Genomic DNA, 27,397 nt, shown 5'->3' on the forward strand with positions numbered 1-27,397 from the left:
CAGGAAGTGCTGAGGAGCAGGCCATGTGCACACGCAGGCACACGCGTGCACACACACACCGGTCTCGGCTTTCCCAAACGAGGTGCCCACAGGAACCAGGGTGTGGGGTATCCCAACTTCATGGGGTGCACTTCTGCGGGGGAGAAGGCTGGTGTCTCCCTGTGGGAGATGTCTTAATTTCCTGAATGGTGGTGTGGAAAGAGAGAGGAAGGATCCATTTAGAAAGAGTGCTAAGTGGGTCATCCGTGGCCTGTCTGCAGACTAATATACTGTACTCTGGGGGTAATGAAGCTGAAAATGGAAAAAGCACTTGTGCAAGACTAACTCAGATGTCAGCAAACTTTTCCAGGGGATTCAGGGGGACTCGGCTGTGTAAACCCTGTCAGCGGCCACAGTGGTCCCTGCAGTCTTAGAGAGAGGAGAGGCTGGCTGGCCCACCACCGAAGCCCTAATCAGGGCCTCAGGTGCACTAACATTGGTTACTAATGCCCTGGGCCCCCGGTACAAACTTATCAGCCTCTGCACTGCTCATAAATGCTGCCAGACCCATGCATATGCTCCGCCTCAGACACCCTGGCTCTGTGTACAAGCATCTGAAGGTGGGCAGTGGGAGTGCGGGTCTGCTCTTCACAACAGCTGGCCTCGGGCCCAATCCCTGCTCTGTTCCAGCTGGTAGCCTTGGGGCAAGTTACTTCACCTCCCTGATCCTTAGTCCTCTGTGAAATGCTGACAGAAAATGCCATTCCCTAACTGGACCAGCCTTGCAGACACCAGCTCCACAGGGATGCCCTGTGTTTGTGGGAAAAGCTTGCCCATGGGGTTCATTTTTCTGGTTCCTAGAACTGATAAGACAGATGGACTGACATCCCAGACAGATGTGTCAGGGAGCCTCGGATTACTGGCAACAATGAACCAAGATAGACTGGAAAAGAAGTCCTGCACACCCATGTTTAGAGCAGCAGGAGTCACTGCAGTCAAAAGGTAGAGGGAACCCAAACCCATCAATATCCATTGATGGATGAATGGAAGACCAAATGGGTCTCTCCATTCAATGGAGTATCATTCAGCCCTAAAAATGAATGAAATTCTGACACTTGCTACAAGGTAGATGAACCCTGAGGACATTATGCTGGGGGTTAGATAGCCCAGTCACAAAAGGGCAAGTGCTGTCTGATTTCACCTATTTCCATAAGGCACCTGGAGTGGTCAAGTTCACAGAGACAGAAGGTAAAACGGTGGCTGCTAGAAGCTGCGGGTGGGGGGCAGGAATGAGGAGTCAGTGTTTGGTGGGTGCAGAGTTCCACGTTTGTGTGATAAAGAGCTCTCGAGATTGGCTGCCCATGTACTGAGCACTCGAAAATGGGCAAGCTGGTAACTGAGGGGCTCCCGGGGGGGCTCAGTCACTTAAACGTCCAACTCTTGATTTCAGCTCACATCATGATCTTGCGGGATCAAGCCCCTCCAGGCTCTCTGCTAACAGGGCGGAGCCTGCTTAAGATTCCCTCCCTCCCTCCCTCTCTCTTCAGTCCCTCCCTTTCTTTCTCTCACTCTCAAACTTTTTTTAAAGATGATAATCAATTTTATCACAATCAAAAACAAAACAAAAACCAGATGTCTTAGGAGTCAGCTGAGGGCAAAAGAAAGGGGGTGAGAGAGGCCGATTCTACAACATAATGTAGCTTCTTAGCCACATGGGGCCTCTCATTCTGGAGAAAAGGCAGGTTCATAAGCTCCAGGAGGAGGCCAGCGCCCAGCCTAGCACGTCCCCCAAACACGTGTGTGCACACATGTACAAGCACACACATATGCATGTATACATATGTACATATATGTACACATATGTACACACGTGCACTGACAGCTGAGCAGAGGACCCTCCCTCTCACCTCTCACAGCACAGCACGGAGATTTTCTGAGACATCCCAGTGCTGGGACAGCTTACAGCTAACCGCGCACCCTGCATATTACCCACTGCCACATGCCGCAGGACACGCTTCTGTAGTGACCAGGCAGGAAAGCACAGTGGGTCTGCGCAGAGACGACTGATGCCAGTCCCCAGCTGGGCATCCTGCCACCATCACCCAGCTGTGGCCAGGTGCTGTGGTGGCGGAGGAGCTCCCTGGTCACAGCTGGCCTGCTCGGAGGACACAGGCCACCCTGTGGCTGCCCCACCAGGAGTCCTGGTGAGGGGAGAAGGGGACATCCAAGAGCCTCAATGGCACTGGGGACAGTAGACCAGTGGTCACGAGAGGCGCCACCCAGGGGAAAGCTCCAGTACTGCAAGACTGCAGGACACCAGAGGGGAGGGGAGAGTGACCCTGCGGGGGCCCCTCTGGGGAGGCTGGGCGCACTGGGAGTGGGTCCCACCTGAGCATGCTGTGAGGGGCAAAGGAGAGCCCTCCCGTCCCCAGAGCAGGCCATCGGGCAGGAACAACCAGCAGCCTCAGGCGTCCTGAATGTTCTCCCAAACACACTCCTCCCACGAGGCCCTGCTGAGCCACGGAGCCTGTGACACTCATCAGCCCCCAGAGATGACTGGCGTGGCTGAGCAGTGGCTGTGGTGGCAACTGCCTAGTAGAAGGGCCTCACACCTCCCAAAGCTTCCAAGGAGACCCCCTGCCCTCTTCACTGCCCTCAGCCTCCCAGCCACTTATATGGCCCTGGCATAGCCACCCCCACCTGCAGAGACCGCCCCCCCAACACCTCCCTGGGAGAGTCCCCTCCTCAGTCACCCCGCCTCCTTCCCAGCTGCCTCCCCTCTCCTGTCTCTGAGAAGGAAGGCTCATGCTTCACCTCAAACCCCCACACCTGTCCTCACCACTGCTTCACCCTTACTTTCCTGCTTGCCTTGATTTAGCACTGACCAAATGCAAATAGGAGCCCCTCGCCTCCGACCCCCTATCCTCATCCATCATGGTCCCCGATGGCCTCACTAGCTGTGTGACCAGGGCAAGTTACTAAACCTCTCTGTGAGGCAGTCACCTCCTCACTAGTACCCATACTCCTCCTTGGGCTGTTGTGAGTTTTTAAATGTTTACTTATTTATTTTTGAGAGAGAGAGTGCACAAGGAAGAGAGGGGCAGAGAGAGAAGGACACACAGAATCCAAAGCAGGCTCCAGGCTCTGAGCTGTCAGCACAGAGCCTAATGCGGGGCTTGAACCCATGAACTGTGAGATCATGACCTGAGCTGGTCTGATGAGCCAACCAGGCGCCCCAGGCTGTTAGGATTAAACAAGCTGAAGAGAGGAAAGTGTTTGCGGGGAGGAAGGGCTCATAGTCCCCAAGAACAGGCAGCCCCCTCAGGCACCACACAGGAGCCCAGAAGGGAGGCTCTTCCAGAGCATGGTACCCAGGAAGGCTCTAGAAGGCCACTCTCAGCCCTCCCTGAGCATGGAGCCCATGCCCGTCCACAAAATGTTCACAGTAGCTGCAGGCAAGAGACCCCAGGAAACTTTTTGCAGAGGCCCTGGGGCAGCCGCTTATGCCCAGGGCACCTATGTATGGAGGGTGTCTGGGCAGGGCCAGGCCAGACCACCAACTGGCCAGCGCTTGGAGCAAACACACTGTCCTGGACAGAAGTCTCAAAGAGGACGCAGACACCATGGCTGGGCACCTATGCCTGGGTTCAAGTGCCGAGGGGCCTTTCAGAGAAAATGTCTCAGTGTCCTTTATGGCTTTTCTCAGTTAATTTCACAACCACATTTTGAGGAAAGCCCAGAGAGGTCAGATGACTAACCCAGGGCCACACAGCTAGGAAGGTGCAGCCAACATTGGCCAGATGCCCCCACACCCTTTCCTTCTTTGTCACAGGCACTGGGTGGCCACTTTCCCAGCCTGCCCTATGTTTTGTGGGGTGAGTGACTGAGTTCTGTCTGGCCAGTGAGGGTGGCCAGAAATGGCAAGGGTCACACCCATGTCCCTGTCTCTTCCTACAAGCACCACACAGAGCAGCCAGTCAGGGGGCGGGGGCACCAAAACCCTGGCAAGGGCAAGCCTGGGCTCCTGAGTGGTTCTGTGGAGCGGAGGCCCCTCCCACAGCGGACTGTGGCCTGAATGAGAAATCGGCTATCAGCGGTGTCGAGATTTGGAGAACCTCTGTTATGGCGGCAAGTGTGCGCTAACATGGAGGGACAGAAATGGGCCGTAAGCCCAAGCCCTGTAACTGCCCCCAGCACCGTGTATCTCTCCACACTTCTGCATCAGGCAGCAACAGGGAAAACTGTGACTCGTTTACAGTTGCCTTTCTAGAATGTTCTCCCGTGGTGTCTCCTCTGTGGTCACAGGTGGGCACACACTTCCTCCCCCTCACCTGACACTGCTGTCAACTACTGCACAATCTCGTCCTCAGGTCTTTAATACTCAGGGCTGGCTTACGCAATCTGGAAATGACTGGCCTCCCCTCTCTGTCCTCCATCTGTGGCCATGTCTTTGCCCACCGGGACCTTTGCAGGAAGAATAACCAAGGAAACAGATTCACACCAGCCGAAGAAAACACAGAACTCTGAACTCAGAGCTTTGGGGAGGGACCGGCACAGGTATTTGTGCAGACCAACACTCACTCCAGCCCAGAATCACCTCCTCCTAGAAGCCCCCCTGCTTCCTCAGTGCCTGACACGTGAGGTGCAGTCACCTCACAAATGGCTGTGGGTGGGTGAATGAATGAGCGAACGAGTGACTATCTGTTTGTTGAACACAGTGAGCTGGCTGTTGCCACTGGCTGTACGTGTCCAGACTGCACTGGGGAAACACCTCCTGCCTCTCCTCCAAAGCCAAGGAGAGCCTCTTCTCTGCCGAGAAGAACCACAACAGGGATGAAGGTGCTTCACGCAGGGCCTGAGGGACCCATTCCTAGGCCACACACCAGCCCTCCCTCCCGGCCCAGGCCTGCCCTGGGAGCTGCCCCGTGTGGCCTGGCTGCTGACCACCGTGCCCACCAGCCAGGGCCTGTCCCATCAGACGGGAGCAGTCCCAGGGACGGAGCGGGAGGAGAGTGGACACCCCCTGGTCCCCGCATCCGGGCCCACGTGTGCACAGCGGATGTGGCCAAGGTGGGGAGGGCAGACTCACGATCCCGTTCTGCACGCTGAAGCCCAGCTGGTACTTGAGGTCGGGCCGCTTGATGAGGACTGTGGTGACCGGCGGACAGCTGACGATGTTGAGCTTCACCTGAGTCTGGTTCTTCAAACCCTGCAGAGTGGGGTGGGGGGCATGAGGGAGCCATAGATGCCACCTACCAGCACATTTTCACAGGCCCAGACTGAGGAGGAGTCGGCTGGTGGGGATTGGTGGGGTGGGCCCTTGGTCCAGTGGGTCGGTCACCACTCGGCCTCTACGTCCCTCTACCCGTACCAGGGGCCACTGGGTTCCCACGTGGCAGTGGGCGCCATGGCCCACTGTGCTCTGCTGTGTCCTCTGACCCACGTGAAGACCAACTCTGCCTACAGCTGGAGGCCGGGCCCTGAGCACCACCATGCACGACTGAAGGGACAGCACCAGGGTCACCCTCCGAGGGTCATGGGAGGGGCCCTCCCCACAGGGCATGCAGAGGAGCTGTCTGGAAGAACCACGGGGAAGCCTTCCTCTAAACCAAACATGCTGCTGGGACAGGACGTGACGGGCTCAGTGAAAATCTGTAAGCAGGGGGATCTAGTGACCACAGCGAGACAGAGACTGGGCCAGCTGGAGCCAATGGTGACCTTGGGGCCCCAGAGAGGATGCGACTCCGATGGCACGCCAGGCCCCTGCTGTGAGGTTAAATGGGGAGTGAGGCGAGGCGGGGGAGGGGCCCAGCCTTCAACGTGGCTGCAGTTTCAGCTTATTTCTCTGGCCAGTCATGAGCCCTGGATGCCGCTCAGAGCCACCTGGATATGGTGAGCATCCCCCTCCCCGCACAGCCCCATCAGAGCCTGGGTGACCAGGCACCCCAAGAACTGCAGCCCTTGGAGGGAGGCTCCAGGCAGACAAGCCCCTGGTACTGCAGACTGAGGCCTTTCCCGTGTCTATCAGCTGTCTTCCTAGGTGGTCACTCATCAAGCAGATGCTCTGCTGGGCCAGCTTCAAGGGTCAGCTCGTGGGATGCTCCGGCCTTGAGAATGCCCTTTATCTCTCAGGTTGACAAGGGAGGAGATAGGTGTGTCCTCCAGCACAAAGACCATAGCGGATAAGGAGGGAGCAAGCCCCAGGAGCTGGGGGCAGACCACAGACACAAGGCCACAGGACGGCCCCCAAGCAGGCAGAGCCGGCTGTCTGGAGATCCAGGACAGAGCAAAGGCACTGCTGTGCCAGGCTTCCTGGCCTCTCTGCTCTTTCTTTCCTGAGGCCCTTGGAGACCTGGAGCAACCAGGATTGAAGACCCCTCAATCCCTGCAAGGGCCAGCAGCTCAGCATCGTACAAAGCTGCAAGCTCCACGGGTCAGATGGTCAGAGCAGCCTCCTTGCTCTCACACCCGTACAGGGTGACCATCCCTCCCGGTGTGCCCCCAAAACAGGACTCTCAGTGTTAACCTGAGAAAGTCCCACCCAACCATGCAAACCGGGTCACCCTACATCTATGGGTCCTCAGCCGTTGCCGGGGGTCTATGTCACTCAGAACTGGCATAAGTGAAACCAAACATCCCCTCTCACCTCCAAGGGCAGCCCAGGTCCTTCTCTGATTTTAGTGCTATGGTATAGTCTTGGGTTCAACATCACTGGGTGGGTCTGTCTGCACCTGTCCCCTCATGTGTCAAGGGGGGATTACGAAGCAGTGAGAATAAAACAAGCCAGGGGCCTCGTGTGCGCACCTTGATGATGCCCTGGCAGGTGGCGAGGGGCAGCCCCACCAGACTGGTGCCGTTGATGGACATGATCTGGTCCCCGATGCTCAGCTTCCCAGAGCGGGCAGCCGGGCCGCCATTCATCATGTTTGCCAGGATCACTGTGGGCAGGATGGAGCCCCAGCCTGACTCCACCACCACCACGCCCAGGATCTCACCCTTGTGCTTCTCCAGCTGCAGCTGCAAGGAAATCAGAAGTGAGAGGTGCCTGTGATGGAGGCCGAACCTGCCTGACTCCCCTCCGGCCTTGCCTGGCTCTGGCTCCCAAGCCCTGTTGAGGTGCCCCCAACAATCCCAGAAACCAGGAACACAGACTCCCTCCTGCCCATGCCCAGCATGGACTTCCCCAGGCCCAAGCACAGCTCTAGTGTCCTGCCTCCCGCTCTCCTCATCTCCCACAAACCCATGGAGGAGGCAAGAACAATGTTCCCAGACTCCAGGACTCAAATCTGCCCCTGGCTCTTTCTCTTGTCTAGAAAAGTCCTATGTTCTGTCTGCCCCAAGGATCACTCTCTCAGGAAGCTATCATGCATTCAGCAAGAAGCCAGGATCATTCATTCATTCATTCATTCGTTCATTCATTCATTCATTCATTCATTCAATAAGCAATCTGACTATTCATCCATTGACTCATTCAGCAAGCAGCCAGGGTCATTTATGCACTCAACAAACAGGGTCATTCATTCACTCATTTACAAGCAGTCAGGGTATGGGCCATCACAAGAGGATATTTGCTCTTGTGTCCAAGGATAACTTTCTGAAGACCCCCGCCCCTACCCTGCCCCCAGCAGTAGACACAGGAGCCTGCTGAGGCCTCCACTCCTGACAGCTTTGAAACCCCCCAGGGCAAAGCACCCAAGTTCCCCATTTAAAGATGCTTCTCATATGCTTTGCAGAAACACCTCCTGGGTGCTGAGCTCCAGTAGATGATAATAGCAGCATTAAAAGGCGCATTTTCAAGGTCATTAAGACTGATTGTAATCAGCTCCTTTGTTACAACAACACCTCATTTCACACACAAGCGCTCAGCTCAGCTCAGCTCAGCTCAGAAGCAAGAGCCAGTGCTCTGCCTCATTCTGCCGTGAGGGCAGGGATCTGTGCGCAGGCCCTTCGAGGGTGCCGGCCCCAGCTCTGCAGGGACTCAGCAAGCGTGGCAGAAGCCAGTGCAGCACGGTGCCCCGTGGGCCGCCGAGGGTGGGTGCAGCTCACCTCCTTGCGGTTCTCTGAGTTCGAGAAGTGGATGAGGTCATCGTTGTACATCTCCTGGGTGTTGATGATGTCGCTGTACTCTTTCTGGCTCAGGTCTTCGGGGTTGATGCCGTTGGCCCGCAGAAACTCCTGGTAGGCCACACTGAAGGCCTGGCCGATGGACTGCGCAATCAGCTGGGCCTGTGGGCAGGGAGAAGCCTGCTAGAGACAAGCGTACCACACAGCCCGGAGCGGAGGGGCCGCGGTAGAGCTGGGTGCAGAGTGCACACAGAAGCCTGCACAGGACCCTTGCCCAGACTTAAAGAACAAGAGGCGGGAGGCGCCTTGGCAGCTCAGTTGGTTAAGCATCTGACTCAGTTTCAGCCCACGTCAATCACTCTTCCAGAGTTTAAGCCTCACATAGAGCTCTGTGTTGACAGTGTGGAGCCTGCTTGGAAGTCTCTTTTCCTCTCTCTCTGCCCCTCCCTTGCTTTTTCTCTCTCTCAGAATAAATAAATAAACTTAAAAAAAAAAAAAAAAAAAGAGGGGTGCCTGGTGGCTCAGTCAGTTAAGCATCCGATTTTGGCTCAGGTCACAATCTCACAGTTCGTGGGTTCGAGCCCCGTGCTGGACTCTGTGCCGACAGCTCAGAGCCTGGAGCCTGCTTCGGATTCTGTGTCTCCCTCTCTCTGTGTGCTTCCCCTGCTTGCACTCTGTCTCTCTCTCAAAAATAAACATTATTTTTTTTTTTAATTGTAGGCTCTCGTCTGGTGATAGCTGTCTTCCCACCAACACAACACCCCATGGCCCTCTCTGCCCTCAGGGGCCGGTACCGACTGCCCCCACCTGAGCTGTTTAAGTCCCAGACCATCCAGGACAAGGCACAGTTTCAAATAAAGTCTGAGAAAATTATGCATTGTTTGCTAAATATCATATTTTTGTTGCTTTCATTGGTGACTGTACTATGTATTTTTTTCCACCCATCTTATTCCCAAAATAGACTTGAGGTGTGTTCTCCAGGGAGTGTAACAGAGACTGTTAGTTGTCTCCCTAACATTTAAGTCTCCTCAACAACAGAATGCAATGCCAACTGGGGAGGCAGCTGTGTTTCCAGCTGTTCTCATGGGGAGGTGTGTCTGTTCCAGGCTGAGGTCGATAAGAGGCACCAGACCTAGAGACACCAGCACAGACCCCACAGAGAAAATCACTTCTTTCTACTTCAGGGAGCCACCTGTGTGGACATTACTGAATCTCTGACACTGCAGAGCCCTGGACACTGAAAAGTCATTGTCAGGCCTTCCCGGTCACCAGCCAGCGTGCAGATGGGGGACAGGCAGGAGGCCGAGCACACTAACAGCTATGTGGCCCTGGAAAGCAAAAGGGCTCCCAGGGTCTTAGCCCACCACAGGGCCTCCTCCCCCAGCCCTGGACTGCGGGGGGGTGGGGGGGGCCCAGCTCTGGTCTACCCCCTGCCGCCACCTGCCTCTCCAACAGCCATCAAGGGGGCCTTCTGCCTGGGTGCCCTCAGCAAACCTCAGGACTGGAAAACAAAGGATTTGACCTAAATGCCGAAATCCCTTCCTCCCTCTCACACTGCATGATTTAAGTGCCACAGATGACTATGTCTCTGTAACAAAGTGGGCTGGGCTAGGGAGTAATGGCAGAGCGTGGAAGGCTTTCTTGAAATAGGTACAGATTCTAGATTGAACTTTCCTCCTACGCTGGGCCCTCAGCAGTTTACAGGAAGGACAAATAAGCCCTGCCCACTCCCAAGACCAGTAGTTTGGCATTTTGGCAGTGCTGTTTGGGTGGACTGGGCAGAGATGCAGTGCCCTGGGGACCACAAGGTGACACTCCAGCCTGAACATGCGTGGATGGGATGCTGGGGAGCCCGGGGGAGGCACATCAGAGAACAGCAGAGCAGCAGCCAAGGCCAGAGGGTGGAAGCGGAGGGAAGGGGAGATTGGGAGCCTTGGACCTGCCCTGCCGCATGGGGTCCCAGGGCTCGCTGCTGGCTGCCCCCAGGCCTCCAGCCTGTCCCCAGCTGACAGAGGTCCCTACAGGGTCGGGGTCTGAGAGCAACACTCCCTTCACCCTTTCACGATAGCCTGGTGGGGCTGCCCAGTGCCCTGGGATTCCACCTAGGGGTCTGCCTGGGCACCCCAGCCCAACCCATAGGAGCTTCTGGGGACAGTGAAGCCATCTGCGCCAGGGTTCCCTGGGGTGCAATCCAGGAGCCCTCGGCATCTCCCCACCAACTGCTGGTGGCAGTCTCCTATTTCCCCACCTGCTCTGTGTCCTGGTGTCCCTCCCCACCTAGACTGGGGGACACGCTTGAAGCCCCGCAGACAAGGGGCTCACCTGCCCCCCAGCTCACAGCCAGGGCCTGTGGGTGTTCAATGCTGTAAGGCCAGGAGCCCCACCCAGGCAGATGGGGAGTGCAGGGGGCCTCCTCGAGGGGCTAGCATTGGCAGGGTGGCGCCCAGAGGTGACTGACCTCCTGAAGGAGGTGAGGAAAGGAAAGGGGAGTTGCCATACCTCAGCACTCCTTTTGTGTGGCTCACCCACCCTGGCCTCAGCCCTGGAGCAGCTGAGCTCCATTTTCTAGAGGGAAACTGAGGCTCAGAAAGAGCCCCTCGTATCCCTACTGCTGCATTCCGTTTTCTGCAGGTGTCCCACACCGCTGTCACCAGACCCTCAGAGATCCCTTATTCGTCCCCAGAAGCACCCCCCCCACAACCGCCTGGACAGAGCCACCATCCAGGTCATATGCTCTGGTGTGTCCCTGCTCAGTGTCCCTGGACACACCACAGGGGATGAGTCCTTCCCCTCCTTCCTTCAAGGACCTCTTGGGAGTCCTACTCATGCCCACATCTATTGGCCCTCAGCCTTCTCTCCCTGAACCTCTTCTCTATCCCTCGGCCCACAGCCATCCACAGGGCTGGGCACCTCAGAGCCCCTCTGTGCCCCTGCTCCTCGTGACTTCTGTGCCAGCAGACTGTTCACCTCCTGCCGCTGGCTTGTTCCTTGCCTTACCCTGCCTTTCACTCACAGCCCTTCCCAAGGGCCCATCTTCACCCCCATCCCAGGTCTCTATGACATTCTCAAGCCCTGAGTCACCCATCCAGTGGTCCACATATATTGTATCATGGCAGAAAGAAGATGTGTGAGCATCAGTGGGTGTGTTTAAATTTCTTCTCCAGTCACTATGCTATCACTGCAAAGCACTTCTAGCTGACATCAACTTCTTAACAAAAAGATGACTGTCTCCATCCCTACAGCCCTGTCTCCAAATATAAAAAGTGGGGGGCGATTTCCCTCTGCTTCAGGTTCCTAAGTCCATATGTGAACAAGAATGACCGTTGCCAAGTGTCCACGGAGAAGAGATTGCTTTTTAAAAATTCTACTTTGGAGGTGCCTGGATGGCTCCATTGGCTAAGCGTCTGACTTTGCCTCAGGTCATGATCTCGAGGTTCATGGGTTCAGGCCCCTTGTCAGGCTCTGTGCTGACAGCTCAGAGCATACAGCCTACTTTGGATTCTGCATCTCCTTCTATGTCCCTCTTCTACTCAAGCGCTCTCTTGCTCTCTCTCACTCTCTTTCTCATAAATAAACGTTAAAAAAAAGTTTAAAAAAATAAAATAATAAAACTTCTATTTTGGCAACAGCCACAACAAGATCTGCCCACCATGGGCAGAAGAGAGACCCGGGCCCATTCTCAGCTGTGCTCACCTCCAGGCCCTAGGCCTGTTTCTCCCACCCCCTTCTCCCATTTCCAGGCTCAAACAGATGCTCTCATCCCATGAAAGGAAAGAGTCAAAGGGTTCATGGTCTCTTAGCGATTGTGCAGTATTTAAACTTAAGAATTATCTTTCAACTTATTATGATGTGAAGTGGTCATGAGCAAAAGCAGAGCTACTCCCCAGACACGGATGCTGCCTTCCGCGTGTGCAAGCCCTGCACGTAAAGTGTGCATCATTACAACAGAAATGTCAAGGAGTATTCTCTTGTAGGAGAATAAAGTTCTGTTGAAGGATTTCTTCAGAAAGCTAGCCTACCCACCCCAGCCTATTTAACTATGGTTCAATTTATAAACAGCCCTGAAGGATTTATTTCACAAAGTGAAGTAAAACTGTGTTCACCATCTCTGCAAACTCTGAGTGTTAGAAAAAACATCCATGACAGTGCACAGGATTTCTACCAGAGACTTGGTTTCCAAAGAGCCTGGGATGCAGGGCCTGGTGAAGTCGGGGCTTTTGGGAGGGGCCACCGCATGCCTGTGCGGTTACTTACATCCTCGGACTCGAACACGTGGCAGATCATCTTGTACTGCTTCTTCCCCTCTTGGGCCCCTGGGGTGGTCTCGATGCAGTCCTGAGAGGCCGACCGGGGCATGCGGCGCCTGGCCATCAGCACCACGATGTTCCCAATATCTGCGATGTAGGAGATGGTGCGCAAGGCATGGTCCATCATGGTTTCCTGTCAGGAGAGAGAGGAACAAGTCCATGTTAGGAAGCATCAGGGAGAACAAGCCATTAAAAAACACTCAGCTGAAACACCCGGGTGGCTCAGTCAGGTAAGCGTACAACTTCAGCTCAGGTCATGATCTTGTGGTTTATGGGTTCAAGCCCCACGTCAGACTCTGTGCTGACAGCTCAGAGTCTGGAGCTTGCTTTGGATTCTGTGTCTCCTTCTCTCTTTGCCCCTCCCTGACTCATGCTCTGTCTCTCTTGCGCGCTATCAAAAATGAACATTAAAAATATGGGGCGTCTGAGTGGTTCAGTTGGTTGAGCATCCAGCTTTGGCTCCGGTCATGATCTCACAGCTCATGGGTTCAAGCCCCGCATTGGGTTCTGTGCTGACAGCTCAGAGCCTGGAGCCTGCTTCGGATTCTGTGTCTCCCTCTCTCTCTGACCCTCCCCTGCTCACACTGTCTCTCTCTCAAAAATAAATAAAAACATCAAAAAAAATTTTTTTTAAATAATAATAAAAAATAAAAATAAAAACACTTAGGTTCAGAATTTCTCAGCCATGACACTGATGATGTTTGGGGTGGGTCCCTCTTCATTGTGAAGGGCTGTCCCACACACTGTAGGAGTTCAGCAGTGTCCCTGGCCTCTACCCACTAGATGCTAGTAGCATCTCCCCCTTCCTAAGCTGTAACAACCAAAACTATTTCCAGCCTTTGCCAAGTGTTGTATGGGGGACAAGGTCACTGTGGTTGAGAATACACTGCTCCAGTGAACACAGCATTTCAGGGCAGCAATTCACAGTCAAGGTGAATCTGCCTTCACCTTTGCCCCACAGCACCCTTCCACTGTTTCTTGGAGGCATGATGTCAGGTGGGGCTCATGGTCCGTGCTGGAGGGAGAGCAGAGAGGCTGTCGGCAGGGAAGCCTGTCCCCACCTGATCACAGGTGGTCTGTGGCCCTGGAGAAGGGCTCCTTCCCTGCAAGACATGTGTTTCTCCCTAGCAGATGAGGAAGGCTCCAAGGCTGACCATTTTGCACAGACAAGTTCTTCCCAGGGATCCCAGGCCCCAGTCAGGGGACACTGAGGCAGCTCCCCTGACTGATGGATGGGTATCAGTAGCCATTCAATTCCCTGGGCTCCTGGCAGGTCCATTACTCTTGATGGCTTTTGTTGTCTGACAGGACTCTCCACTGAACATCTTGCCCGTGACCCCTGCCTAACAAGGCTGCACGTGAAGGCTCAGAGAAACTAATCAGTTGTTCTTTTATGCCTTTGTGTTTTCTCCACAAAAGGAAACTGGATGCTTTGGCAAGCTCTGAAGCCCCTTTTCTTCCTCACAGAATCCATTTGTACAGCAGGTATTGCCCAGCGACTGTCATCTGGGAGCCGAGCTGTTTTCTGGCCAAGGCTATGGAGTGGTTTAAAACCACAAGGGCCACTTTTCAGAAAGGGGGACTGGAATTGGAGATGTGGCCGATGCTCCTCGGAATTTCCTGATTTCTGCCCACGTGCCCAGGGTAGAGTCATCTTCCTTATAGACAGAGGCGCACGTAGGAACTCACAACCTTCTAAAACATATATACTGTCTAGCTCTGTTTGTTGCAAGGGCCCAGGAACAACGACACACCCACAGCACTGAGCGCGGCCAGCACGCAGGTCTTTGTTTCTGTATATCATTCCCCACGCTAAAAAGAACTCTGTGTGGCTCCCTGAAGAAATGGCTGATTCCAGGTCTGGGTCAGGGCAAGTGTAAAGGGAGCTCAGAACACCGCACTGCCTCAGAAAGCAAGAACGTGATCAGAGACTAGAGGGAAGATGTTAAAACCACACAGGACCCAGTTTAAAGGTCTCTGGCTGGCTGAATTTGGGATCACAGAAACACCAAAAAGAATAAAAGGAAGGTAACAGAGGTAACACAAGTTACAAAATAATCCATCAGTCTGCAGTGAAGAGAGAGAGAGAGAGAAGGAAACAAAAGGTCTTCTGCATAGATAAAGGTCTGATAAGGTAAGTGGAGAGCGTGACCTGATTAGAAAATCACCATTTTGCGCTTCCAATGTTCAAACCAACTCGAGCAAGATGATCACTGGATGCTAAAACCTTTAGGCAAAAAAGGGTGTTAGGGGATGGGGTACCCACATATCCAGTGACATCTCACAGATTACTTGCTGGTAACAAAGAAGTAAAGGGGTCATTACCCTGGCATCTGGCATCCTCAAACAGCCCAGTAATGGCGGGTCGGGCCCCAGAGTGAATGGGGCCTCCCTCTCAGCAAACCTCAAGCACATAGCATTGCCTGAGGCTTCCCGACCCGTCCCTCCATCTGTCTCATGCCCTTGGCCTCCTGATCTCTTTCTCCTTCTCAGCTCATAGGCCTTTATATCCTGCACGGCTCACTTCCTCCTCATGGCCCTGTCTTCTCCACCAACAGCAGCGGAAGGCACAGGAAAAATGAGCAGACGCTGGCCACGGCACATGGTTTATAACGTAGAAAATCTTAAGACAGGCCCCCGCGCCCAGGCCCCCTAGCTGGAAGACCACCCATTCAGAGGGCCGAGGGCTGCCATGGGATTTCCACTCTCCCACTCCATTCCCCAGACTGGGCATGCAGATGTTTCAGGAGGGCCATTCTAGAATCCTGATGGTGAGCACACAGCTTCCAAATCCCCGCTTTCCTTCCCCTTCATTTCGTCTATTTAATCCAGCTACAGCCAGCACACCTACATCCCAGGCATTTTTATCTTCCCGGCCTGATGCTCCTCGGCCCCCTGCAGCTTACTGTAGAATCCACAATCCATTCAAGACCCAAGGTCCGGAGCCAAGGTCCTCAGTCCTTGGGGACAGCCATTCAGCTCCTCCCAGAGGGAAAGTTCTCCTGCAGCTAGAGGTGGGAAGTTAGGGGTTTAATGACACAATTTTAAACAATGGTCTTTAAAACGCTTACCTGTGTGTCTGCATTTAACACCTTGATCCTCTGGGTGGAGATGAAGAGATCTACTTCGGTCAGAGTCTGGGCATCCCCCTCTGAATTCTAAGAAAGAACAGTGGATACTGTTACAAATTAAAAAAAAAAAAAAAAAAAAAAACAACTAACTTGAACAAAAGCCTGACAATTTTACTAATGACCCTGAGCGCCCCTAGAGGGAAATGCTACCCCAGCTTGGAGAAGCCATGGGAAATCTAAATTGCACGCCGCCTTCCAGCGCAATCTGTAGCGAAGTGAGTTCTAAAGGCAGTTTGCACAGGGCGTGAAGGAGGAGGGAGGAGACAGCTTCCGGAAGCCTGAGCATAGAGGGGGGCTGGACGCCTGGGGTCTTATGTCCCAGCATCCAAAGCGCAGCCCTTCCCTTCCCTAAAAAGTAGGCCGGCCTGCTGACCCTTATCAAGCCTGGTGAAAGCACAGGGTCTCTGTTCTCAGGCTACATGCGTTTCCTGGATTTGGGATTCCAAATATCCCCAAGAAATAGGGAAGAAATTTTTAAAGAAATTGGATTAGATTGTCAGCATCTTCTTCTGATTTAAATAATCCTAGTCATGTCAACCGGCCCCAGCAGGCTTAATGCTGATCTTTCCAAAAACCCTAAGGGAAGTAAGACTCCAGCGGGACTCAGTGCTGCCCTCCCAGCATCAGAGAAACCAGAAAAAGCTGCCACACAAATACCCCTGCTTTGCCAGCTCCCAGAGTACCTTCATCATATGGCCATTTCTGATGTGTACATGGAATGTTCTAGAAGCTCAGTGAACTATTTATTCAGGGTCTGCCCTCAACCAGGATAGCCTGTTATTGGATTTTACATCCATGGGAATCCTAATTACTGCTGCACAGTGGCAATGAAATACAAATTCTTTTCATGTACCCACTGAGGTAAGTAATTCTTTGTGGTCACTAGGGGCCCACAGTGGCATATCTTCCACTTCAAAAGAACAGAAACTGTGATTTAATTCCTCACTGAAAAATCTGAAATCAGGAATCCCCCTGCTGACGATTCCTCAAGAATTCGGGAGTCACAGAGAGGCCCTGTAATATTGATAAATTTTTATTTTAGCTCCGTTTTTAAGGGAAGCAGTCTTTGGGGCTTTCAGCCCACCATGAGGTGACACTGCTTTTAACTGATTTTAAAGAGAACAGAGTTCAAAATAATCCAGGTGAAAATACTCTGCAGGAATGTAGAGAAACTACTCTTTCTCCGATTTGAGAAACCGGGTTATATCTTACAACCACGTGCTTTTAAATGTTACAGAGCGGGGCTGTTCCTCAAAATCTTCTTACTAAAAAACAAAATAAAAGAGGTTGGGCCAGAAGCAAAAAAAAAGGAAAGAAAAAGAAAGAGAGAGAAAGAGAAAGAGAGAGAGAGAGAGAGAGAAAGGAAGAAAGGAAGGAAGGAAGGAAGGAAGGAAGGAAGGAAGGAAGGAAGGAAGGAAGGAAGGAAGGAAGAGAAAAGAAAGAAAAGAAAGGAAGAAAAGAAAAATTGCAGGTAGATTTGGTGTCAGTGACAATTTCTGCAGGAAGCTTGAGCACTGTGATATACTTGATCACAGAACAGGGGACATGCACATGCAGCTGAATGAGCTCAGACTGGGGGTGAATGGATGAAGCCAAAACCTGATCAATAACAGCCAACAGCAAAGCTCCCACCATTGCACTCTCTGCTGGAAGAAAGGGAGAGTGGCAAGACCATGAATCCAACAGAGGGCCAGCAGACAATGGGGTGGGCATGTCTGTGAATTGGAGAGCCGTGACCCCACAGTCACCAGCAGGTTAGCTGTGTGGGGATGCTGCTTACCCCTGGTCCTGGGCTCCTATCAGCACTTGCCTGGCCAGGTGTGAGCACACCAGAAAAGGGGCCCTCAGCCATTATCCTGAGTATCCCCTTGCCTGAAGGGAAGAACAACTCTCCATGGATATAACCGGCTGGCTCAGCTGGCTGCAGAGGCTGTTCTGAGCTGGGTCGGCCTGCTCCCAGCCCAGTCGGGCTCTCTGGACTACAGAGCTGAGGACCAGGCATGACAGAGACCTGTTCCAGCTGCCTGGTTTTTGGGCACAGGGGTATAGGGGTGCACCAGGCAACTGTAGGCAAGGGACCCCTCCTCCTTGGTGGGATGGGGGAGCATACCCCAACTGCAGGTCAGCAAAGCCAACCCATCTGCACTGACTGGAGGCTCCCAGCAGCAAGCCAGCTTGGGCAGAGGGAGATGGCTAAGTTCTTGCCTCTCCCACAGCTCAGGGAATCCAAGGAAACACCACTGGGCAAAGAGCAAATGTCACCGGGAGAGAAGTCTCACAACAGGAGGAAGGGAGCCCCCAGGCAGGTTCCTCTTGCCACACGGCCAGGAAACAGGTATCCTAGATGAGGATGGAGGTCTAAACCTCTTGCTGTTTAAGCAACAAGCCTGCACCAAGTCAGTGCCTTCCGACACCAAGTGTTTGGGATTTCCTGTACTGGGAAGACCCAGCATTTACTAAATGACCAGCTTTACAAACAAATGACTAGGGGTCACCTCGGTTTTTTTTTAAAGTTAGCTCATGCTCCAGAAACTCTTATCATGGAGAATGCAACTCATGGGCAAACTGACCTTCTCATCATCCCGATTTAGTAATTAAATGCAATGAGTCTTTAAATATCAGAATTTAAATTAATCAGTTCCGTACCGGAGGCCAAAGCCCTTAATGTGTCACATGTAAAAGCCATCTAGTGAAACAGTAACATCACAGCATTAACCACGTTCTGGCATGAGAGACTGTACAAGAAATAGGGCAATGATGAGGTTCTTCTGTAAGTGGGTGGTTAAAAAAAAGTATCTGTGGTTTTGTTCAAAAGCCTACTATTTATCTACCAAGGGAAGAGGAAAAAGCTGTTTGCCACATGATTTGTGTTCCTACAAACAGGACCACCCCCCAAACTGCACAGGACAAGGCCCAGAAGCACAAGCAAATCCCTTGGTGCTACACACCGCTTTCTTCTTGATTTTAGCAGCCTTTTGCATCCTCTGGGCAGCATGTAAGAGAAAAGAAAAACAGACAAAGGAAGAGAACGAAGGGCATCTAAGTTATTTTAGACTTAGAGTCAACAGCCTGGGACTCAGACCTTGTGCTTAGAGGGAGGGGGCAGGGGCAGGATGGGGGCATGGCCACCACCTCAGGGAGCACACACACGTCCCCCAAGTGCTGGAAATTACCAAGAGCCACCCATATCTACGAGGGCAAGACTAAGGACAGAGATGCAATGGGCTGGCAGAAAAGCGTCAGGCTCTAAGGCAGGTGAGCAGGACTGGGGTCCGCGTAGGAAGGTCCTGGGCTCTGCGCTTCTCTTCTCCTGACCACAGGGGCACACACCGCAGACCCCTTTGCCTCCATAAAGGAGGTCAGTGAGGACAGGGGAGGGGTCTGACACGGTTTCCCACCCCAGAGGGGCTGGTAGCATCCACAGACCCCGAGCTGCCCAGAGGGGGCACCTCCTCAGACCACTACGCCCTTCCTCTCTTGACCCCATTAGTTTTGCTGACTTGATCTCATCTTTTCCCTGCCCGGCTGCACCCACCATTCAAAACCAGCAACTCAGTGGGTACCCAGAGCGACAAGAATGTCAGAATTTTCTATTTAAATAAAAAATGTGATTTCTTTGTTTACCCTTCTGTAAGCACTTTGATACCAAAGACACACAGATCGTCAAAACGGGATTTGAGCGTCCATGCAAATGTGTTTTATGAATGCAATGTGTGGAACCTTTAAAAATCATGTCTCCAACAGCCGGGTGGTGGTTCCTCATTAAGGAGCCAGCGGCCTCTGCCCCCAGCCCAGCATCCTTCTAGACAGGCCAGAGTCTCCCTTGGCTTCGCCAGGTGGCTCAGGTATTCCTGCTCTCCGTGCTGAGGGTGGTGGGGTCCCCCTCCCTCACTCCAGTGCCTCCCCAAAGTGAACCAGGACTCTGCTGAGCCCACCAGTACCTTGACCCGGCTGACGGCCTCCTGTGCCTGCATCATTCTGATGTTTTTGGAAGGGTTACGTTCTGAGAGAAGCTGCGTGGACCCCAGGTAGTTGGCAGCAAAGATGATCCCATCAATGAGGTCTTCTGGTTCACAGGGCCCTGGAACTGAAGAGGGCACAGTTAGCATCTTCCCAGAGGACAAAGGGACAAGGCATCAGGGACAGTGGAGAAAGGAGAAGGGGTGAGCCATTGCCCACCTGCAGGCAGCAGCGGGAGGTCTCTTCCTTCCCTCATCACTGCACAGTGCATGGCCCACGTAGCTTCACAGAGTCAATACCCAGGTCAGACAGGTCCACATGCGTGGTACAGGAGCACAATTTCAGGTCACTCAAGCCACCTCGGCCTCCATGGTGACAGCCACCTGCTACAATCCCAGAGATGCCCTTTCTCCAAGTGGGCAGCATTTCCATGCCTGCCCCAGAGCCCTCTGGAACTCAGGACGGTGAGCAGAAACTGCTTGCTACCCTACAATTCTTCTGGGGCTTTCTCCTCCTCCTCTGCACTGTAGGGTTCTGGTCTTGTCACACGCCTCAGTGGCTCCCCCCCCATCCCATACACCTCAGGTCCAGGCTGGGTAACGTGGTCCTCACTCCACCTGCTGCCTCTAGGCCAGAGCTGTCAATGGAACTTTCTGCCATGATATGGAATGGTCTATCTTCTTGCTGTTCAGTACAAGAACTGCTAGCCACGTGTGGCTTTGGGGCACTTGAATTGTGGCTACTGCAAGAGGAACTGAATTTTTTATTTTATGTTTTAAGTTTTAAGTTATGTTTTAAGTTTATTTATTTATTTAGAGAGAGAGAATCCCAAGCAGACTCCACACTGTCAGCACAGAGCCCTATGCGGGGCTCAAACCCACAAACCTGCGTCAAAACCAAGAGTTGGACGCTTAACCAACTGAGCTACCCAGGAGCCCCAGAGGAACTGAATTTCTTACTCTTATGCAACCTAATTTCCATAGAAATAGCCACATGTAGGTAGTGACTCCTTTCCTGGATGGAGAGCTAGAGGTAAGATGAGCAAACCTTTTCTGTGAAGGGCTGGATGCAAGATATCTTGGGCTTTGTGGTCTGTCTGTAATTAGTCACCTCTGCACCCATAAAACAAAAGCAGGCATAGGCAAGATGTCTAGTGAGCAGGCACAGCCCTGGGTCCATAGTCTGTAACCTGCAGACCATCACTCAGCCTGCCTCTGAGACCCACCACCTTCCTTACCAGGTCACGGCCTTCTTCCCTCTCCCTGCCTGTCTCTGGCTAGACCCCTCCTTCTGAGGACCCTTGGCTCTGGCTCTCAGGTGCCCTTTTGCTCCAGCATCCACAGGGCTGGCTATCCTGCAGCTCCCCGGGCACCACGGCCAGCAGTCCCCTCTGTCAGCTCAGCTAGCCTGGATGCCATCACCCACCAGTTCCATAACATCTGCAAACTGCCCTTGACCCCCTGCCCCTGTCCCAGGGACTCAACAGGACTCCAAACACCCATTCGCTGGGGGGCCTGCAGCTGCAAAGAGAGCCGCCCAGCAAGGCAAGTTGGTTCCATTACAAATCCATGGGCCAGAATGCCCTCAGAATTCGTTGGCAACTCTGACAGGGTCCTCTGAGAAGTACCTCCTCTCCCTCTGTGCAAGCGCCATTTTGTAGCTTACCCCATGTCCTGGAACTTCCAGCTGTCCCTCCCTTCGCTGTACCTGACAGAGCGTCACCTCTGATCCCCAAGGGACAGGCAGCTAAGCAGCCTTCCTTCCTGCACAGGGTTCTGTGCAGTGGAGGGTCCCCCCTGGGGGCTGAGGATCACCTGTGATTCCGTCCCTCTCAGAGCCAAGTCCTATCAGTTGGGTCTTCTCAGGGCTTTTAAACACCCTCCCGTGTCCCCAGGCGGCTTCAAAAGGCTCCTTCACTCATCCCCGCCTCCAGTGGGCCCCCTCCCTCCTCTCTCTCGAAAGCAAATATCCAGAAAGAACTGCCTCAGCAACTTAGCCTGGCCTCTATGTCCTGCTCCAATGTGCCCAATGCTAATGCTGCACATGACCTCAGTGCCCTCACATCCAGTGGGCCTTCTGGTCATTGTGCCACCACGGCCTCCTTCCTGAGACACATCTTACTCACTTGTCTGTCACTCAGTGTCCTCCTCCATCTCTGGCTGTTCTTTCTCAGCTCCCTGCAGGCACCCCCTCCTCCACGGGGCCACAGAATGCTGACATACTGGGGACCCAGTGCCTGGGGCTTCCATGACCACTTGCTGGTGAGGGAAACTGCAGTTCTCCAAACCCCAAGCCATGTACTCAGCAGCCTGCTTGCTGGCTCTCCTGGGGTGCCTCCATCTCAACAAGTCAAAGCAAAGCCCCAATACCCCAACTCCATCCGGGCACTGAGCCCGGTTCCTCCTCTTGGACGCCACCGCCCTCCCAGCTACACGGCCTTCACATCCATATCCAACCCACCCCCTGAGTGCTGTCCAGTTTGCCACCAAACCTATCCTGAGTCTATCTTTCTCCAGTTGCCCATTTGTGTCACTTCATTTCCTGTGTTGAAGCCCTAAGCCCCAATGTGATGGTATTAGACGTATGACTTCTGGGAGATGATTGGGTCAGGAGGGTAGAGCCCTCATGAATGGAGTCTGTGCCCTTATAAAAGGGACCCCAGGGAACAACCTTGACCTCTTTCTGCCACAGGAGGACATAGAGAGAAGAAGACCATCTGCAACCCAGAAGGGGCTCTCACCAGAATTCGACCACACTGGCACCCTAATCTTGGGCTTTCATCCTCCACGACTGTGAGAAATCAATGTCTTGTTTATAAACCCCAGTCTCTGGTGCTTGGTTACAGCAGCAGGATGGAGACATGAATCTTCCATGCACAGACCATGCTGCCACCAGAGGGTCCTTCTAGATGGGAGACCTCATCTTTTTCCTCAACGGCTATAAACTTCAGGGGGCCTCTGATTGCTCTCAGGACATGGGTAGAAGTCCCTGAGTCCCCAAAACACAGTGCTCCAGTTCAGAGGTATGTGCCCGTGAGGGGTCAAGGGGAGTTTCACTGGCTTCTGTCATCCCAATGTCAGCAGACCCCAGAGTCTGGGGCTCCAGCTTCCGTTCCCCGACTGCACACCCACCCCAGGCTGTTCAGGTGCCGGGAGGCCAGTGCATGGCCCATAGTGAGCAGGTTGTCACCCTGATAAGTGAATGTGAACCAGGCCCACCCTGGGTTCAGGGAAAGTTTTCTAAATGACTGAAACTTTAGTTCTCTTTAATCCACAGGAGAAAGGGCACACAGCCAGGATGCCTCAGGAGGGAGCACGTGCATCAGGCTGTCACTGGAACAAACCTCAGCTCTGTGGACTTGAAATTAAAGCTCCTAAACGGGTCATAGCATGTGTGCATTAGTCTATACTGTCTGCCTCAAGATCCATACCCAGGGGCACACACATCAGACTCACACATGGGGAAACCACAGATGCGGAACTGCTGCCATCTCTTCCACACCAGTGCAACACCTCCTGCACTCAAGCCGAGTTTATAAAGTGCTTTAGGGGCGCCTGGGTGGCTTAGTCGGTTAAGCGTCCGACTTTCGCTTGGGTCATGATCTCGCGGTTCGTGGGTTCGAGCCCCGCGTCGGGCTCTGTGCTGACTGCCAGCTCAGAGCCTGGAGCCTGTTTCAGTCTGTGATTCCTTCTCTCTCTGACCCTCCCCTGCTCACGCTATCTCTGTCTCTTTCTCTCCTAGAAATAAATAAAACATTTAAAAAAAAAATAAATAAAGTGCTTTAATTTTTTTAATGTTTATTTTGAGAGAGAGAAAGACAGAGGTAAGCAGGGAGGGGCAGAGAGAGAGGGAGACACAGAATCCGAAGCAGGCTCCAGGCTCTGAGCTGTCAGCACAGAGCCTGACATGGATGGAGGGCTTGAATCCACGAACTATGAGATCATGACCTGAGCTGAAGTAGGACACTTAACCAACTGAGCCACCCAGGCACCCCTTATAAAGTGCTTTAGAACAAGGTGAAGTATTCTGAAGTTTGAAAGAAGCCTATTAGTAATAACAGACCCTGGCAGGTCCCAACTTAGGAATGCCCCAGGTCATGCCCCATGGAATGGTAGGGGCCCTCCCATCATGACCCACTGCCCTGGGGACCCCTTCCCTTTCTCCCCCTGACCCTGACAGCCTCCACAGCAGCCTCCAGAAGATGTACCCCTTCCTCTTGGATGCTCAGATGGTTTACTCCAGGGATCTTGGATAACACTTGTGGAAGCCTCCAGCAAACTGTCAGGGAACCAAGCCCAAGGCCCCAGTCCTGAGCCCCCCCACCGTCTGAAGCCACTAATGCCTCAGGGTCTCCCTGGCCCTCCCCCATAGAGGATACTCTGGGGACTTCCACAGGCTGCTGGCAACACTTCTCGGCAAGCCTGAAGCCCCTTGCCTGGCCCAGCTCTGTAGGAGAGAATCTCTTGCTATAGACCTAAGAGAAGGGGTCCCTTCAGGAGACTTGGGCTGGGGTCTGGGTAGGGGGAGACATGACAAAGGAGGGCCCCTTTCCTCCAGTGTCCACACTGAGGGTCTGGAGGTGCAGAGCTGCCCTTTGGGGTGGCCTCCCCCCGACATCCATTTCTCGGGCAAAGCTCTTTCCACATAGGGAACATTGCTGCGTCTGGAGGAGGCTGCCTAAGATGGGGTAGGGGGGTGCACAGTGCTCCACAGCCTCAGGGGGTCAGGGAGGGCAGAGGGGGGATGGGTGCAGGGGGCCTCAATGGGTGGCATGAGAGCCTGGTGGTGGAGGTTGGGAGCTGAGGTAAGGTGGGCTGGAGGGTCCAAGGGGCACCCTAGGTTCTGGTAGGTCTACAAGCTCTCTGTTTCGGTGGTTAAAAGACACCCAAGAAGAGCACGCGGACCCCTGAAGTACATACTGATCAAACATTTCGCATGCCACTGTTACCGCCACCTTCCCCAAAGGTCAGTGCCAGCAGCCGTCCTCTGTCGTGGGATGGTGACTTCTCCTCCGTATCCCTCCTGGGCCACCCACTCTGGCCTCCAACCCAGTCGGCACCGGTGGGAGAGAGCCAGCCCATCACAGGCACCTGGGTAGTGGGACCTCCGAGGGCTCCTCCCATACCCCCTCACTGAAAGTCCAGCACAAATCTACAAGCCCTCACACATACACTCACACACATACACACACATGCCCATGCATGTACATGCACACGCATGAACACCTACAAACCTCCTCACGCAGGAGCAGCGCCTATGGCTCAGACTCCCCGGGGCCACACCTCATAACTGGGCCTGTGCACCCACGGGGGAGTCGAGATGAAATGGCCACTATATCACCTGGGCCCGTAGATAGAATGTGGTGCTTTCTGTGGGCGGGCACCTTAAATTAGCAGGGTAATAAGACACCTGTATCACCACAAGCCCAGAACCAGAGGAAGAGGAGATCTGAAGACAACGTTGAGACCCAAGAGGAAGGAAAGCCCAGTAGCAGGGGGCCTGGCACCCCGCATCCCCTGGAGTGAGGCCCTGCTCTGTGACCAGCAACTTCACCCTCGTGGGGAGAGTGACAGCAGAGACGCACGGCTGATCTGATCTCCAGCATACAAGATCGGCCCCTCCCGGCCATCTTAGGAGCAAAGCCCTCTGGGAGGCCAGGCCAGCACCGGCTTTCTCACACAGCCCCAGGTCACAAGGGCGAGACCCCGCCTGCTCCTTCCTCCTCAGGTGCCTTGGTCCTCACTCAGGAGATGAAAAACTTTCTCCAGCTGGCCAGGGCTAGGGGCACCAAGGGAGGGGAGGAGGGGGTGGGAAAGGGGTGGCTGCAGAATGGGGAGAGGTATGGAGGGAGGAATCCCTCCTGTCCGTCCACCAGCAGCCCTGGTGTGCGCTGCAGGTGCACCGGCACCTGTCACTAGCTAGGGAAGACAGATGTCACCCCCACAGAGGGCAAGGGGACTGCCAGGCACATGGCAGCAACTTCCACCCTGCCTCTCAGGGCTTCTGACTGAAGTATGTGCATTTTTACTATCTCACCCCATCTTCCCCTCAGGCCTCATTCTCTGCAGTGAGTGTGGTTCCAAGCGCCCATCATTTTGCCCAGGTTCACCCCACAGCCAGGCCCAAGCCACCCATCCTCCCTGCAGTAACCATTACTGACCAGTAGATGGTGCTGCTGCGTTCTGTGGGAAAGTCTGAGTGGTCCTTGTAGCCTAGGGTCACAGCCCACCCACACCCTGAGCCAGCACCCACACCCTGAGCCAGCACCCACACCCTGAGCCAGCACCCACACCCTGAGCCAGCACCCACACCCTGAGCCAGCACCCACACCCTGAGCCAGCACCCACACCCTGAGCCAGCACCCACACCCTGAGCCAGCACCCACACCCTGAGCCAGCACCCAGGGAGTACCTGGGCCTGCGCAAGGGTCCTCATGCCCTATCTGTGGGGTGGGAGTCGAATGGCACTCCGTGGAGCCCATCCCTGGGGGTAGGAGGTAGGCCTTGCTTTTTTTTTTTTTTTTAACATTCATTTAAGAGAGAGAGAAACGGAGTGCAAGCAGGGGAGAGTCACAGAGAGAGGGAGACACAGAATCCGAAGCAGGCTCCAGGCTCTAAGCCGTCAGCACAGAGCCCAACACGAGGCTCAAAATCACAAACCGTGAGATCATGACTTGAGCCAAAGTCAGAAGCTTAACTGACTGAGCCACCCAGGTGCCCCTGCCTTGCCTTTTGAATTGACTCCCACCCTCTGAAGCCACTGTCTTTTACCAGTTCCCAGGGTGACCTTGGGCAGCTCGCCAGAACTTTCTGAAGTTCACTTCCTGTTTAAATCTATATCCCTGAGTAGATACATTAAAAGTTGGCTCCATCTCCCCCACCAGATCAGGGGGCATAGACTCCCATGTGTGAGGACACCCCAAGCCGGCAGTGGGGTCCACACCAGCACCCATGGACGCCTGCTCCCTGAGAAGAAGCTAGTGAAAAATTCAGATGCCACTTCCTCCGGCTCCCTCTGCTAGAGGTTCTTGTCATTCCTGCCCTGTTCTTTTTTTCAAAAAGGAAACAATACAAAACAAAACAGTGCCTCCAGCATCCTGCCTGCCTGTCAGACCCACTCCTACCTGCACATTTATTAGGAAGCCGAGAATTACAGCAGCCGGTGTAGAGAGGGGGGTCTTTCAGGTTCACAGATACTGCTCTCAACTCCAATCGTGAAACGCTGAACCAAAAATCAAACAGCTTCATTACAATACCAAAGCAGCTGGTCCTACATGTTTGAGCACAAATTGCTCTAATTTGGCCCAACTCTTGAACTAACCCTATGCCAAGACCACCAGAGGGAGACAGAACAACAAAAGAACAAAGAGATTTAAAGGAGATCCCATCTCCCCAGAGAGTGATTTCTCCTTTTTTATTTTCTTGATATGACATATATTATACAAATGTAAGTGTATGTAGAATGTATCTGCCAAGTTTGGACAAAGAAGACTAGGGCTCCTTCCTGCTGGGGAAGCCTCCATATGAAAACATTTATTGGAAAATCTAAGCCCTGCTGACCTCTATAGACAGGGAAGGGGTCAGGGGAGGATCCCACAGAGTCAGGCTTTGGAGCCCTGTCCCTGACACCTTTGGGTGTCATGAGGTCGGTGATATCAGGGCAGAGGCTTCAAACCAGTAGCCTGGCCACAGGTGACTGCATGAACTCTAAGACCTGTGCCTTCTTCTCCCTGTGTTAGAGGCAGGGGGCAGTTGTGTAGGGCCAGAGCACAGCCAAGGATGGGAGGGTGGGTGTGCATCTGAAAGGTCACTGAGCCCCCACCCCTCTGAGTGTCACAAAGGCATAGTTCCACTCAGTCCTCAACAACTCATGAAGCAGATCTCAGTGTCCCAATTTTACAAATGAGGACAGGACACATGGGGTCAAATGGCTTTGCACAAGACCACTGACACTGAT

The 27,397-nt window shown here is 53.6% G+C and overlaps 1 protein-coding gene across 4 annotated transcripts in view; it reads right to left on the reverse strand.

The window, feature by feature from the left end:
• Window positions 1-27,397, reverse strand: part of APBA2 (amyloid beta precursor protein binding family A member 2) — a 262,791-nt gene that overhangs the window by 6,096 nt on the left and 229,298 nt on the right. For 2 of the 4 annotated variants that reach the window (XM_039217198.1, XM_039217195.1), the window contains exons 7-13: window positions 19,423-19,568; window positions 18,430-18,465; window positions 15,422-15,508; window positions 12,298-12,483; window positions 8,026-8,205; window positions 6,784-6,996; window positions 5,069-5,188 (exon numbers count right to left, since the gene is read on the reverse strand). In XM_039217198.1, coding sequence (XP_039073129.1) covers window positions 5,069-5,188; window positions 6,784-6,996; window positions 8,026-8,205; window positions 12,298-12,483; window positions 15,422-15,508; window positions 18,430-18,465; window positions 19,423-19,568 — 968 coding nt within the window. The remainder of the gene's footprint in view (window positions 1-5,068; window positions 5,189-6,783; window positions 6,997-8,025; window positions 8,206-12,297; window positions 12,484-15,421; window positions 15,509-18,429; window positions 18,466-19,422; window positions 19,569-27,397) is intronic. The other 2 variants (XM_039217199.1, XM_039217196.1) reach the window with 1 other exon arrangement.

This window comes from Hyaena hyaena, unplaced genomic scaffold, assembly GCF_003009895.1.
Source record: "Hyaena hyaena isolate Hyena2069 unplaced genomic scaffold, ASM300989v1 scaffold_670, whole genome shotgun sequence".
Taxonomy (NCBI): Eukaryota; Metazoa; Chordata; class Mammalia; order Carnivora; family Hyaenidae; genus Hyaena; species Hyaena hyaena.